The sequence below is a fragment of the Apus apus genome, chromosome 5 (assembly GCF_020740795.1).
Source record: "Apus apus isolate bApuApu2 chromosome 5, bApuApu2.pri.cur, whole genome shotgun sequence".
NCBI lineage: Eukaryota > Metazoa > Chordata > Aves > Apodiformes > Apodidae > Apus > Apus apus.
Genome location: NC_067286.1, coordinates 24,758,074 through 24,773,811, shown reverse-complemented (window position 1 = coordinate 24,773,811; position 15,738 = coordinate 24,758,074). Strand labels below are relative to the sequence as shown.

Genomic DNA, 15,738 nt, shown 5'->3' with positions numbered 1-15,738 from the left:
TCCTTTGCTTTACTACAAAGCAGTAGAGGAGCTAATAGAGCAGACTGAGCAGAGAGGGGGTCTTTCTGTGGGGTGCCTTGGTGTAGCTAACAAAATCCTTAGAAAGGGCTTCAGAAGCAGAGGGGGAAAGTGTGCCTCAAAGAGGAATCCAGGGGAATCAGCAGTTTCTAATGATTAGAGAAATGTTGTTTGAATGGTGAAAACCAGGAGTGTTGGAGGACACAGGCTCAGCACAGAACTGTTTCAATGGGAAGAAAGATTCACACAGTGAGTCTAGTGTAAGGTGTTTCCCCCTCTGTGCCATGAACATCTTTCCATCCCTGTGCTAGCTGTGAATAAGTCCTCCTCCTAGGTTCACTCCAAAGCTGCTATAGTAGAGGTTGGACATCACAAGTTAGGCTACCTAGCATTTGTCTCTTCTCTTTCAGGGTAGCTCAGGTTTCAGGGCTTTCTGTCTCCGGTCCCACCAGCACCAGTGGGGACACACCTAGTTTGCCTGTCCGTACCTCACCCAGGATTAACTCACCCTGGAAACCTCTGCACCATCGGAGAAAAATGGATGCTGAGAGTGAAGGCTCCAATGAAGAGACAGACTCTTCTGAAAACTGAAGGTTGCCAGGGTGGGCACCAGTCCCACCTTGGGTTTTTCCAGAACCTGCTGGAGGAACAGCACCTCCTCCCAGACCATCTGCTCTGACAGTGGGTTCTGTCCACATCAACAGTGTGTGTGCGGCTGTGCCAGTCTCCATTGCCAAGCCCACCCATCTCTTCCCAGGAAGAACTTGCCTTTTTCCCAAAGTCGTGCGGGAGCTTCGCTGCAGAAGCTGTTTCCAGCTGCAGTTATGCTACCCTCTGCTGGCAGGCAAGACAAACCAGCAGACGCTAGCTCTGCTTCCACTTGGCGATAGCTGGGTGTGCTCTCACAGGGCTCTCCCTCACGGTTCAGCAGGTGCTGGAGCATGGGGAGCGCTAGTGCGGGCTGCTCACCAGTGTTTTGTTGTGCAGCGGTGATCAGGCTTGGCCTTGGCAATAGAGTGGGTAAATCGCCAGCAGCAGCTCTGCATTCCCGCTCCATTATTTATTCCTAGTAAAGCTACACCTGCATATGATCAAAGGTAGAGAAATTCCTGAAATTCCTAGAAAAGAAAGGCTTTGGTATTGCCATGCCACCTGTCTCTGCTTCCTCCTCTGTGTGTCCAACACTTGCCAAAGCAAATATAGCAAATAAGCTAGATTGCACTATGTACTGCATGGTGCTGTCTAGCTCCTCTGCTGTACTGAGCTCCCTTCTGTGAGGCCTCCCACTGCCTCCAACACCATAATAAGGGAATTTGGAAAGGCAAGTTCCAAACGGGTTGGAGGGGAGAGGGAGAAAGTCTTGAAATTCCTTGGCCACAGGTGGTGCAGCTTGCCAACATAGAGAGCATGTCCTGGGGTTGGGTAGGCAGAAGCACTGGGGGACAAGGAAGCAGTTACCAAGCAAGTCCCGGGTATTTATTTTGTAAATATTGGTCTTGCTGTTGCATCATGGTGTAGCCCTTACAACTACAAAAAGAAGTAGCATCTAATTTTGTTAATGGCAACTAACTCAGCAGTTTGGCTTCCACAGCCCTGAGCAGGTTGTCTAGCCCAGCTCCTATGCACTAGCTTGCCTAGACCAGCTATTTCCTGGGGACCTTAAGTTTCTCTCGACTCTTTGGGAGCTTCCTTGCTCCTGTTCATAAAATTCTGCCGTGTGGGCTGCTCAGAGCTGGTAACCAAAGCTTATAGCAGCCCTAAGCTGAGTGGATTTAACACATGCTGGAGCTATTTTAAGACTAATCCCGTAACTGCTGCTGAGTCTGTACCACAGCCCCACCTCTGGAGGTAGTGGGATGGGTTATTTATTTATTGTAAGTGATTTTATTTCTTAACGTCCTTTCTCTCCCAGCCATCAGTGACAGCCCGGCAATAAAAGACGCTGCGTGAGGAGACTGCTGCGTCTGGGCTCTGCTGAGCTGCCCCGGCCGCTGCTCCGGGCGCTGCCGGCGGTCACGGCCCACGGGGGAGCGGCCGGGGGCGGGCAGGGCGGTGGCGGCACCCGCGGCCCCCGCCGCCCTCCGAGCTGCCCCGCACTCCCCGCCCCGCCCCCCCTCCCCCACGGTGTGCGGGAGCGCGGCCGCCCCCCGGAACCCCGGCTCCGCCGCGGGGAACGCACCGGGCCACCCGCCCGTACCCTCCCGCCTGCCCCACCGCAGCGACCCGGGAAGGGGCAACATTCGCGTACGGTAACGCTTCCCTCCCGCCCCGAGCCCCCCGTGTACCCGCAGCTCCTCCGGCTGGAGCGGATCAAGCCTGCCCACAGCCCCAGAAAGGGGGGCCGAAAGAAACTTCAGTAGAAAGAGCCCCAGCCTCTCTTTTTGCTAATACAGTGTAGCAAGCTTTTCCCCTTCCCCGCCCCCCCCCCCCCCTTTTTTTTTTTCTTACTACCCAGACACCAATGCCATAGTCCAAGCAAGAGAAAAACATGCTCTTGTTAAAACCAGAATGAGGAGCAGAGAGCCAAGCTGCACAGGACTAAAATGAGAGTCCTCACTCACTGCTGCACTTCAGAACTTCACCTCATGGTGACGGCCAAGGATCAGGACTTTGATCTCGGTCCACAGCTGGGCAACAAAATAACCAGGGATGCAGTAAATATCTTTACTGTAGTAGTTCTTTACCTGGGCCTTTTTTGCTGATGATATAATTAGAAGCTAAAAAAATAATCTTTGATTTTTTTTCTCCTGCATCAATATATGCTGGTTTACAAGACAGTAAAAAGAATTATCCCATGGTAAAAGTCAGACCCTGCAAATACAGAAGACTCCACAGATCATGGATTGGGAGCACTGAGCAGAACAAAAAAACAGCAAAGTCCATGGGAACCAGGTAACGTGATGTTCAGAAAAATAGCATTCCCCTTTCCTCCATCACTTGGTGAGCTAAAGTATGGGCCAAGAGTGGCAGAAGCACTGATGAGGGCAGCCCAGGAGTTCCTGTCCTATCTTTTACAGCAGTGAGATGAACCTTATAGGAAGGCCTGTCTCCACTGGCTAGTAGATAGCAGTGGGTATGAGGGCACATTGAATTTTAATAGACTGGAATCCAGAGATATTTGGAAAGCATCCTGGGCACAGCCTTGTCCTGACCCCCTCTGCTTACATTCTCCCCTCCCCACCCTCCCCAGCCTAAGACAATCCTGCAGAGTTTGCTCCAGACAAAGGTGACATCTGTGCTTCTCGCTGGCTTCCCTGTGAGTTGCAGTCCCTGGGTCATCAATATGAGCCATATCGATCCTGGGGAGGAAACACACCAAGACACAAGCTACAACACTTCATGCAAACTCCAGAGACAGATAACAAGGTCTTCATGTGTTTGGGAGTGGAATGTCGAGTGAGGAGGTTACCTAGACAGGACACCATGCAAAGGCAGGAAGTAAAATGGCCATAACTTTTTAATTTCTACCTGGCATTTGTGGGAACAGGCATATCTGACATAACAAGGTGTCCTGTCCATCAGGAGAGTAAGTTTGGCCAAGCAGAATTCTATTTGCCACCTGAAACTGCTCAGCTATTGTAGTGTAGTTGTCAGTGACAAAAGACAGGTCTCTACCTGGGACATTCCACATAATTTGAAAAGACAATGATGATTCCAGCAGAAGACTATGGTGAAAGTCCCTGAGCATGACCGTAACCTATCTGAAGGTGCCACAGTGTAACCTCACCTGGAGAGAGTTCATCACTCCATTGGCTAGGACAGCCATCTTGCCAGCAACTGATTTCACCCCTTGCTTGAACTGTGCAATGTCAGCTGCAGGCAGGACATTCCCAATTGACACGCCACCTATAAGAACCAGCAGGAGTTAGGCCAGAGTCCTGCAGCTTCACAGAACACCACGACCCCCTCCAGTCTAGGTGCTCCAAAGCTGCCCCCTCCCAGAACCCGCTGAGCACTAACCCGAGTGCACGTTCTCAGCCTCTCCAAACAGGTCTGCAGAGCTGATGGCGCTGCTGCCCGAGAGCTGCTGCAGTCGGGATCTGGCTTCGTACTGCAGCAGAAAACAAAGCAGAGGGAGCAACGTCAGACCTGAGCAAACAGGAGATGTAGCCAGAGCTGTACCAGCTCAAGCACTGCAGAATCCATCTACCTCAGCATCTGCCTCACGCCCAAAGAACATATCTGAAGAGATAGCTTTAGCCCCTGCAAACTTCTGCCGGGCTTCATTGGACTCCACAGCGGATGGCCTGCTGTCTGTCTCCCGCCTGCTTGTGGGCCTGAGGACACAGGAGAGGAGACGTCTCAGCTTTAGATCAACAACAGAGTAAAGAAACAGACTTCTCTCTCAGATCTCATCTGATCAAAGGAAAGCAACAAATCTTCAGAGGTAGCCACCACTAAGGTTCTTCTCTCCCCACCTCAGGACAGCCTACACCCTGACGGCCATAAAGGCTGTATCAGACTTAGGGACACAAAAGGCAAAGAAGTGCCCAAGCCTCTTTCACTGAAGGACATTTTTCTTGGGCAAGTTATCTTCTGCAGCACAAGGCTCCTGTTGCAATGCAGCAGCATTTCTCCTCACAGCTTTTGTCCACACACAAGGAAGGTGCAGTAGCAGTGGCAGGCACTTTACCTTTCTGAGACTGGCCGAATACTGGAAATTGTCACCTCAGGTTCCTCTTCTTTGTCCATACCCCACGATGAGTCCGTTTCCCATCGTGAGCCAAAGGCATCTTCAAATGAGAAGGGGCTGTATTTGTACCTAGGTACCAGAAATAGGTAATTAGGCCAGACATTACATTCAGAAAGAAACCAAAGACTACACTGAAGCTAAGTCTTACTTGGGAGGTCCAGATGTGAAGCCTCCAGCATCTTCAAACAAGTCCAACTGTGAGCGGGAAGATTTTGCAGCCAGTGGTGTCTCCTGCTCAATTACTTGCATCTCAGACATCACCGAGTGTGAAACAGAACTAGCACAACAAACAGGCAGTCAGGGCTGACAGGTCTGACAGCATCTAGCCCCTACAGCCAGTCTGCCTCAAAACTGAATCCGGCCTTCACAGGCAGGGCAGGTGCCACAAGTCTTCAGGGAGAGTTATGGGATCCCAGCCCCCACCACCTCTCTAGCTTATCCTGACTCCCTCAGAAGCTTTGAGCTACCTTCTTAAGGGAAATACTCTACAGGAGGACATCTGTCAAGCAGCAGGGCTCTAGGGCTAGACACTGACAGGCCACAGGAAAAGCTCAAATGAGAACCAGAACGTCTGAAGAGAATGCCCACTCCTTCTGGGACCTGAAGCATTTTTACACATAGTCCAGCAAATGAGCACTTTGAATCAGCTCCTTATCTGTTACAAGAGCAGCAAGATACTTCAGGAAACTTTCTAGAGCAGGACTATTCCAAAGCACCTGTCTGTCCTATGCCATCCATAGCCAAGTACCTTCTGGTCACCAAGCCCATGCCCAGCCTCTCTGCTTGTTCACGCTTCTTCCCTTCAAGGTTCTGAAGTTTCTTCTCTTCCTTCTTCCGATCAAGCTGCAGTTCCTGATAAGCCAGTCGCATTGAGGTGACTCTAAAGGAAAGAGCTATGGTGAGTACCAGCTCACTACCCTTCCCCTAAGCCCATGCTCCAGAGACACAGGGGGGGAGAGTAACCCCGACAACCCATCAAAACAACCATTTCCACAGCAGAAATTTCCTTTGCTACTTGTCTTCCCATCTCACCTCCACTGGTATTCAACTCTTTTTGGCTAACCACGATTTCCTTACTGTAAGCATTGCCCCCCACCTCCTGACAGAATGCCCCATCCAGTTCAGCCTTGCCTTTTTCTGTCCTGTCCAAAGGTCAACACAGACACAAAATACTTCCATACCTGCTCCTTAAACTCTTCCAGGAATGCCAATTTGAATAAAACACAGCAGCATAACTTGTGCCCTGCTGTAAGGGCCATACTGGCTTATGGCTACTGCTCATCCTATTGTGCAGCATATCCTGTACTCACATGAGGTGGTCTTAGGGTGAAGAGCATTAGCCTCCTATTACTTCTACCTAATGTATCCAAGGTATTCAGGCCAAACAAGGCACTTACATGGACTCCTCAGCTTGTTTCCTGGACTCCACTGCCTGCTGCTCTCTCAGCTGCTCTGCCACCTGGGCTTGCCGCTCAATCTCGCTGAAGCTCTGGCTGCTCACTTTCTGGGCTCCAAGACCTTTTTTTGCACCCAACTTGAAAAATAAAACCAAAAAAAAGTACCATTTCTTCACCCTAGATTGTCCATCAGAGAAGAAAACCAGAATCCTGCTCCTTGCTGCACTGATTGGGACTTGAGTTTCTCTGTGTAGTCACAACCTACAGACCCAATGGAGCTTGCAACACAGTACAGAAGAACACTCCAGAGTTAACCCACCAGTGCTAAGAGACCAGCCAGATACACTTTAGACCATAAGTAATGCTCCAAAGCCTAACTGGTTTCATACATTAATATACAAGCTATCTTTCAAAATAAGCAGTGACATAAACAAAACTCTTCCTTCCCCAGATAGATCTCTCAGCATGCGGCTTCATTAAGGACAGAAATCAAGGGCCAGGGAAAGGACAGCAGTAATATGAGATGTTCTACCTCCTGTCCATAAAACAAGAGCTCAGACATACCCCCTTCTTGGCAGCTCCTGGCTTCTTCTTTCCAATGATGGAGGATTTAAGTTCTGCAAGAGGAGGTAAGCAGCAGATAAGCAGAAGTGAATTAATTTAAGCAGCCAAAATTAGTCAGCAACCCACACGAACATCCACGACAGTCCAGCTGCTATAGAGTCCAGGCACACCATGCAGCTCCACATCAGAAGCCTGGGTGACTTCACCCAACCAGGAGAGATGCATTTAGAAGCTCCACAATCGCAGGCTGGTAGCCTAGAGAAGCATGTCCATTGCTGGAGAAACTTGTAAGTGAATTAAGACCTTTGAATAGTTCCTCCAAGTGTTGTGCAGTTGGTGAGCCTATCCAGTAGGGATCAGGGTAGCTAGAAAAAGACTAGATTTAGTCCATACATAAATCCAAGAAAATGCAGCATCAGGGACAGTGCCTCACCAATGCCTTAGGGACAAAGAAGCAAAAACCCTGTTCATGCTTACATGAACAGACCAAAACCAAAACGGACCTAAAGTGCAGCGAGGTGCAAAAGCCACAGGTTCCCCCAACACCTTGCACCAGGAACCTGTCAGTCTAAGGGTATGAAGCACGCCACATTTGTAGAACCAGCCAAGGTCCAGCCAAGCAGCAGATGCTTGGGGAAAAGTGTAAAAACAAAGCAAACACAGAGGCACTGCCCAGGACATTTTCCAAGCTTCCAACATGTAGTTGCAAAATCTTTTATCACTCTTGTTGGACTTTTCTTCCACAGAAGTGCTTCCTTACTTTCTACACCCACATGACTTTTATCAACCCATACTTCAGATCACTCTTAACAGCATTTTCTGTGTCTTTTTTAGTCTTAACATAAGTTCTTATAACAGGGACGTTCAAAACATTCACACTATCCAAGACTGTTTTCAGCTTGCTGTTCCTCATGTTTCATTTAGAGCTGTTTTGAGGGTTTGGCTTGTTGCTTTTTTTATTACTGTCAGGAAACATGTAACAGAAATGACAGTAAGATCCCCTTCCAGAGAAGCAATAGCTGAACACACAGAACACACAAGCTTCGGCTCATTTGCTCCCTTCAAACACAAGAAGCTGAAGTCAGGTTGAAGGCAGAGTCCCAGAGGGGCAGGCAGAGCTGTCACAAGCAGCCAGAACAAGCCAGCTGTTAGCCAGTTACCTCTGGCAGGAGCAGACCCTTGTGTTGAGAGATACATGGACATGTCTGAGGAAGATATAAAACAAAGGGAATAAATAGACACTTGAGGACACATCCACTAGGATGAACCCACTGGGGGCTAGGAAAGAAGATCCAGCTAGATACTCTGTGTGCAGCCAGGAGTGTAACGGCAGAGGAGAATTAGATACAACTCCCTATTACTCTGGAAACTAAAAATTCATTTGCCTCCAAAGTTTGGGAAAACAAACAAACAAACCAAAAATCAAACACCAGTCATGTGGCCTCGACCAGCCAAGTTCTAGATAAGCAAATGCCAAGTTTTATCCAGAGCTCAAAAACTAAAAACATGCATTTGGGAAGGCAGAAGCTTTGAATTTGATAATCCAAAGAAGAAAGAAACCTCCAGTAAAATGTGGCTTAGTTTTGGAGCTCAAGGAGATCAGTACTGGCTCCACAGAAAGGTAAGGTCCTTTAGCTGTTCTGGAAATTGGCTCATCAGTTCCAGCTCCACTGAGCTTGATACTGAACAGCAGGTGTAAGAGCAAGACTGATCTAAAAGACACCAGAATCTTACTTACCTAGAGCAGCTTTAGGAGATGTGCTCAACAAGTCAATAGAAGGGCCCTGGCTGGAACCTGTGGGCACAAAAAAAAGAGAACATTCAGCAAAGAAATTCTCAACTTCTTTCTTTTCAGTGTGCTCTGAGTTCCACTACACCTCTTTTATCTCCACTGCCCCCACACACAAGCTGAGTTACAGTCTGAAACAAGCAGTTTTCCAGGGACAACAACCTTATGTCTCCACAGAGCAAGTTATTCCCTCTGCAGCATTCTTAACACATTAAAGGAAAGTAAACACTCTGCAGGGGGATACAGAAAACTGTTTCAAATTACAGCTGTGCCCCCAGATTCTTGCTTTCATTCCCCCTAGAAACAGCTTTTTGCTTTTTATTCATGTGTGATTTCCAGACTCACCAAATTCAAGGGATAGAAAAGATTATTTAAACAAATAATTATACCTGGAAGCAAGAAAATGGGGCAGCTAATCCCCAACAGAGTTTCATGTGCTTTTTTGGAAAAGCAGAGAACTGATCCCAAACAGAGCAGTGTGTTTAGAAGTCTCCACTAATTTAAATAAACAATACAGACTGCACAGAGCTCCCAGTCCTTCAAGCCTGAACCAAAGGAAAAGCTCAGCCCTTCCATCCGTGGTAAAGAAATCTATGCTTCTGGAAATGAAGTCTGGTTACTGGCAAAACTATTCAGCAGGGAACTCACTTGACACTTCACTGCCATCTGATGACTTTGCTGCTTTTTCCACCTCTGGGGAAGGCTGTGCAGGATTCTGGCTGGCATCTGCTACATCCCAGGTACTGGAAGACTGCAACAAGATGCTCATTCCAATGATTACAGAAGATGAATTAATCAAAAAATCCTGAACTTACTTCAGGTTTAGTAACCTGTATTCAGTTTTTGACTGAAGGAAATGTGTTCCAAACTCTAGACTATATCTTCATTGAAGAAAGATAGCATATGAACAGGTCCCACCTCCCTCAGCAGTGATAAAAATTATAGAAAACAAAAAGAGAAGCTAAGGAGGAACAGCATCAATTGACAGTAGCATCAGAGTTGACTACTGCAAGAACTTCACAGGTTAAGGAGATGAGCTTAAATCTGGGAGAAAGCATGAATGAGCTTTCCTGGAAAAAATTCATCTTGGCTTTCACTGTCCTTATTGCCATACAGCCAATTCCCACCTTACTCTGTTCACTCAAGAAAGTCCACCTACTGCTGTGCAAACAGGTGCCCACATCCACTTTACCGGGGTCTACACAGCAAAAAGCTGACTAAAACAGAAGTTCCAAGTAAAAGCCAGATCTTGCTTGAAATGTCCCAAGACATTATGCATTAATGCACTAGACAAAGTGTTCTCCAGGGAGTATCTGGTAGCTCTCACTATTGAAGTCATCACTATATTGAAGATGGTCTTGAAAACAAAGGATATGGGTATTACAGGCCTCATGAGGGATTGTTTACCTCTCTGACTGCCCCAGACTGATGTCTGAATCCTAGTTCTGCCATGTTACTACTCAATGAGCACACATCTTGGAGTCCTTCCAAAATAAGTGGGACTGCTCCTGGCTGAGCAGCTGGCTATCAGAGAGCTGTTAAGGCTGTCTGGTTTAGACAGTTGTTCTCACCTGTGTGTGCTCCATGAAAAAATCAGCATCACTCTTGTCAGGGGAGTGCCCAGGGGCTCCACTCAGTCCATCTATAAGCAGCTGGAGAGAGGAGAGGGATAAAATCAAGATACCCTACAAGGCTCAGCACCTCAGGTGTAACAGCACTGAGCTGCTCAGACTTACATCAGTGCCATACTTGGCCATGGCAGCACTTGCCAGCTGCCGGATCTTCTCCCGGTACATCTGGGCAGCCCGGCTGTTATACTTGGCGTTGGCATCTGTGGTGGTGCAGCCATGCTGGCGGAAGAAAGCAGTCTGGAAAGAGAAGAACACTCAGTCTCCTGGCTGCTAAGTCATACCCAAGCATTAGACAAACTCAACAGAAACAGGACACTTCCCAGAGGCTGGCAATATAATACTGAGCACACAGCATGAACCAACAGATCAGCTTCCTCCAAGAAATCTCACTCCAGGCCCCAGAGGCCTAAGAAAACCATCCCTGACCACCACAGGAAGATGCTTCTGAGTCACAATGCTGGGCATGAGCTTCCAAACTGATCAGTGTTACTAACTCCTTCCCTTTAAGAGGATTGTGCCTTTCATTTAAATCAGATGTAAGGAAATAACAAGTCCATGTATCAGAAAGCAACGTGCTCAGAGGTCACTGGCTGACTTCCAAGCACCCCTGACAAACACCTTCCCTCATTACACGTTTCCAGAAAAGATGGAGAGGTTGGTACCAAGAAAGCCACACAGAGGAAAGGGACAAGAAACAAAGGATGTGGATTAGCAAGAGGGAAAGCAAGCCAAATGCCTACAGAGGCTCCTCACCGCGTTGGCGTTGCTGCCCACTTGCATACACCTCAGCTGGAACCAGTTCCAGTTAGAATCCAACTCTGTGGACCTGTGTGAGAACAAATTATTTCTATTAATGATGTGCCAAATGCAAAAGCAAGCCCTGAGCTAGAATGGTCAAATATCCCATTACTATCCCGGAGTACATGAGGGAAAAGGTGAAAGAATATCCAGGGAACTTCTTTGCTCCCACAAGAAATTATTTTGAACTTCTAAAGAAAAAATCCAGCTTCAGCTTTACACCAAGTAACAGTGTCCAAACTGAGAAGACCTCTCACTTGTATTGCTTAAGAAAAGAGAACTTGAGCTAGGAAAGCACAGCCAACAACTTCTATTTTACATGTGATCTCACTACAACATGAGAGACTCATCATGTTCAGCCCATCCCACTGATTAGGCCAGAACACATGACAAAGCAACTGCAAAAACAACCAAGCAGAGCTGGCTGACAGACCATGGCTCATCCCAGTGGTGCAACCTGTCCCTGAGCAAGTAAAGGTCATGGTTGTGTCACTCAAATGCTAACTTTTACATGGACTGAAAATAAGATCCACAGGCTGAAAATCCCACACAATTTTCCCCATTAGGTTGACACAGAAAGGATTTGACATTATTCTGCTCTTGGCCTTGCTCAGCAAGGCCTCCTTGCTCTAGGAAGCCTTCCGTGCTGCTTCACTTGTATGATCCACACACACCACACTCTCAGCATCTACAGCTGGGAACTGGGACAGCATTTCTGCAAGGGCAGCGAATGTACCGTGTCCACGTTTCACTGAGTGGCTTTGGAAATCCCTCTCAGAGAGGCTGAGCGACCTAAAGCCTCCAGCGAACAAGCCACATAAAACCTGAGCGATCGCTCTGTGGCAACGCTTCTCTCTAACCGAGTCCCTGCGTGTTCCCGCACCGAAGGATGCAGCTGCTCAAGGCCTGCCCGGCAGACCCCGCGGGCCGGACCCCCCTGCTCCCCGCCACGCGGGCTCCCGGGCCCCACGCACCTGATGAAGCTGAGGTGCACGCCCAGAGACCTGTGGACGCCGGAGCAGTCGATGCAGAGAAAGACCCCGTAGGTGATGCTGGCCCAGCTCGGGTTCTTGGCGCCGCAGTCGAAGCACGACTAAAGGGAGGGCAAGGAGACGGCTGGGCTGAGGCTCTGCCGCTCCCCCCCGCTGCCGGCCCCCGGTGCCCCCGTCCCCCGCGGCCCGGCCGCTCCCCCCGGCCCTCCCCGCGGCACAGGAGCGCCCGACGCGGCCGGCCCGCCGCCGCAGCGCGGCTCGGGGCCCACGGCGCCCAGCTCCAGCCCGGGCCGCGGCCGCAGGGGAGCAGCCCGGCTGGAAGGGCGAGAGGCCGCCCCGCTACCTTGTTCGCCGGCGCCGCCCGGAGCCGCTTGAAGAGGGTCTGGATCTCCGTCTTGCTCGGCTCCGCCGCCATCATCTCTCCTTCCCAGACACCGCTGCGGCGACGGGTGCCGGCCAGGCCCAACCCGCGCGGGCCGGGCCGCAGTACGGATGCCGCTGCGGGCCAGCCCAGCCCGCGGACGCGTCCTGCCGGGCCGCCCCGCCGGTGCCCGCCCGCCCGGCCGAGGGGCTGCTGGCCGGGAGGGCCGGGCAGAGACAGGCCTTGTAGCCTAGCAAGGAGGCAGCGGCCGCCTTGGCCAGCTGCTCCCCGGGAAACAGCTCGGGCGAGTGCTTAGAGGCGTGACCTGCTGCAGCAGCGGGAGCTGAGGGCGCCGGGCCTGGCACACGAGCACCGGGAGCAGACCTGGAGGTGATCTAGGCCGCTGGAGGCTTCTCCAGCAGCACGGCCTGGTCCTGGCCTGTAATCAGTGCAGTGTGAGGCAGTGATCAAGGTAGGGAAGTTGTTACTTTAGGCCAGCGGTGGTGTCTGGGCCTTAGAGTGCCATGGTGCCTGCCGAGGAGCAGGAGGAAAGGGGCTAGAAAGTCAGTCAGCTATAATGCATTAAAAGTAGGAAAACATATGGTTGTGCCTTGAACTGAAAGTGATGGCATATAGACTGTGACATGCAGCCAAGCAAAACCAGGAGTGACTGCTGTGCAGTGAGAGGCTCAGAAGGGCAACAACAAGAGAAGCTCATGGGTGGCATAGTATGACTGAGATGAAATAGATTGGGATTTCCTTACCTCCAAAAGGAGGTTGTTTTGTCACACCAGCTTGTCACTAAAAGAAACATTTACATTTTCTAGCATCTGGAGAAAACAACTTTCAGTTTAAAGGCTTTCACGCATTTCCACATTTTTCACAGATTAGCAAGGTAGGCTGCTGAATTCATTGCATTGGGAACACAGAAGCCCATAAAGTCTTGGGACACAGAGATACAAGCAGGAACAACTGAGTTGTTGGGGAAAAAAAAAAACCTGCAGGTTTAGGAGGGGTACGAAGCCCTGCATTCTGGGAGTGAGCAAAGCTCTAACTGCATGATCAGAGTGAGACCCGATAGGGGAGGCACGTTGCCCTGCAGTAAGAAGAGAAGCTCCTGGCTGACACATATGCATTGAGCTACTCCAAGATGAAGCCTGATCTGGCCTGCCAGGGCTCATTCTTGACACCAGTCTTGTCTTAAGCAGCCCCTGGTATCTGTTGCTCTCATGCTGCTGCCTTAATTGTGCCTATATGCCCATATCTGGGGTCACATAAATGGTACTGAGGAATCAATTCAGGTAAACGTAAGTGATAGCTTTTCCCCCACAGCTATTTTTAAACCAGTTGAGTTCTCTGATCCCATTCAGGGTGCAGCTGTCCTGACAGTCATACCAGGAGTGCTGATGTCACCCAGCAAGGGCTGGCAGAAACCTAGAGGAAAAAGAGCTGTGAAGGGAGCATTCCCAAGGGCAGCAGGCCTGGGCCCTCATCAGTCATGGTCCATCCCCACAGTACCTGAGCAAGGAGAGCTGGGCAGCCCCAGGTTTCACCAAGAACTGAGACAGCTGGGCAAGCTCATGGTGATGAGGTAGTAGTATGCAGTCAAGCTGGGAAGTCAATCCAGGGGTCAGGATCAGGCCAAATGATTGCCAGGCATGTCTGTGGTGACAAGGCAAGGCAAATCTGAGGTCAGGCTGGTAAGACAGCCTGCAGGTTAGGATCAAGAAGGTACAGCCAGAGACCACTACTCCTTCAACTTAGCTCAGACAGAGACTGGTAAGACACTGGCACAGATTATCCAGAGAAGTTGTGGATACCCCCTCCCTGGAAGCATTCAAGGGCATGTTGGATAGGGCTTGGAGCAGGCTGGTTTAGTGGGAGGTGTCCCTGCCCATGCAGTGGGTTTGAAACTAGATGATCTTTAAGGCCCCTTCCAAACCATTCTGTAGTAGCTCTGGGCTGAGCTTAAATGAGAACCCCCACATCCACGGGCAGGGGTGTGGATAGAGGCTCCAGGTGAGGCTGTTCAGGCTAATTAAGGCTTGTTAGTATATTCAGGGGTCTGAGAGCAGAAACTAGACAGAAAGACAGGAGTGTAAGGTGGCAGGGTGAAGGCTGTGTAAGCTGCTTCTTTTCATGTAGAAGAGCAAATTCAGGTGATGAGTGTGCATGGGGAATGGTGGTGTTCCTGTTGGCTTGAGCAGTCTGAGCCTGAGTTGCTTGCTCCTGCCTTGTCAGGGTTTGTTGTGCAGTGCTGCTCCCTTCCTCTGCTGGCTTTGTTCTCACTAGGTGTGTTTGGCTGTGTGATGGAGGTGTCGTGCAGGGGTTAGAAGGACAGTCTGTTCATGCTGGTGTTACCCCAGCTGGGGCTTGTGAGAGAGAAACTGCATGTGCTAAGGAGGAGCCAAGGCAGTCTCAGGCCAGTAGGTCAGTGTCACACAGCCTGTCTGTGCTAGGAGCCATGTCCCCTCCATGGAGGGTGCAGTTTTTGTTCACTGCTGTGTGCCTTAGGAAGGCGTGCTGCAGCAGAGTTACTCAAGCTTCTGTACCTCAGCTGGGTCCCTTGCAGGCCTTCCAGCCCATGCTGGTTGCTCCAAGTCCTGCCAGAGCTGCTGAACCTGTCCATCAGTTTTACATAAAAGCAGCAGGAAGAGCATGCTGTTGGCCTGAGAAACAGTCAGCTTCTTTTTGTGGCCTTTGTCAGTACAGGAAAGACCTCCTGCTGCTGACTCTTCCCTGCGAGCACATGCTGTCACTGCAGAGCTCTTGCTATTTCCTGCATCTGTTTCTTTTGCATCTCATGTGCTTTGGCACTGAACTTCTGAGCTCCAAACCAGCAGCCTGCTTTTTGGCCCTAAGCTTCCCTGTCCATCTGCATCACATCTGACATCTGACTCGTTCTTCCTGACTGCTGGGACACAAGACCCTGAACCCGATGTAGCCTCCTAATTGGAAATCACCTTGCTGATTTACCTCTGTCAGTAAAAGACAGTCCCTGGCATCATTCCAGAGAGCAAAGGAAAGAAAAGGATAACAACTGGGTTTGTTCCTGGAGTCTGTCATACCTCTGGGGACACTTTTTCAGTACAGAAGTCTTGTCTGAGGTCATGGGGTTACTGTGAAAGAGACAGATGGAGAGGCTTGGGAGTGAAGTGCTGCAATGGGGATAAAACCTGCCCTGCACTTGCAGGTCTGAGCCAAAGGGAAGGGAAAGTGCTTCTCTGGGAATCTGTCCAGAAGCTGACTGACAGAGGGGAGCAGGGGCCTCGCCCTCTTCCCACTACCCAGCAAAGAACACGAGTAAAAGAACTGTGCAGGAGAGGGACAAGGTGGCTGCATCCTCATCTCCTGCTCACACCTGTTGGCCTCATGCATTTGCTGAATGAGACGATCAGGGAAGGTCAGCAGCAAAGTCAGTAAACTACGCAAAAAATATCTGGGAGATACAGTTTTCTATGGATCACAGTGTGAGTGGTGGGGTACCAGGAATCT

At 49.9% G+C, this 15,738-nt stretch overlaps 2 protein-coding genes across 3 annotated transcripts in view; one reads left to right on the top strand and one right to left on the bottom strand.

Moving 5' to 3' along the window:
* The window catches only part of CSTPP1 (centriolar satellite-associated tubulin polyglutamylase complex regulator 1), an 84,348-nt gene extending 82,375 nt beyond the window's left edge, over positions 1-1,973 (top strand). The window contains exon 9 of the mRNA XM_051621073.1: positions 429-1,973. Coding sequence (XP_051477033.1) covers positions 429-609 — 181 coding nt within the window. The 3' untranslated portion in view covers positions 610-1,973. The remainder of the gene's footprint in view (positions 1-428) is intronic.
* Positions 1,974-2,494: 521 nt separating this feature from the next.
* ARFGAP2 (ADP ribosylation factor GTPase activating protein 2) lies at positions 2,495-12,509 on the bottom strand. Of its 2 annotated transcripts, XM_051621630.1 has the most exons (17): positions 12,226-12,509; positions 11,865-11,983; positions 10,846-10,918; positions 10,198-10,329; positions 10,033-10,113; positions 9,110-9,212; positions 8,411-8,467; positions 7,833-7,877; positions 6,673-6,725; positions 6,109-6,245; positions 5,460-5,591; positions 4,860-4,988; positions 4,652-4,780; positions 4,169-4,295; positions 3,979-4,069; positions 3,746-3,864; positions 2,495-3,317 (listed from the first exon to the last, which is right to left on the bottom strand). In XM_051621630.1, the coding sequence occupies exons 1-17, from the start codon at positions 12,298-12,300 to the stop codon at positions 3,297-3,299; spliced, it is 1,623 nt and encodes a 540-aa protein (XP_051477590.1). In that variant the 5' UTR covers positions 12,301-12,509; the 3' UTR covers positions 2,495-3,296. The 2 variants fall into 2 exon arrangements, with proteins under 2 accessions (XP_051477590.1, XP_051477591.1); XM_051621631.1 differs by lacking the exon at positions 7,833-7,877.
* Positions 12,510-15,738: the final 3,229 nt, after the last annotated feature.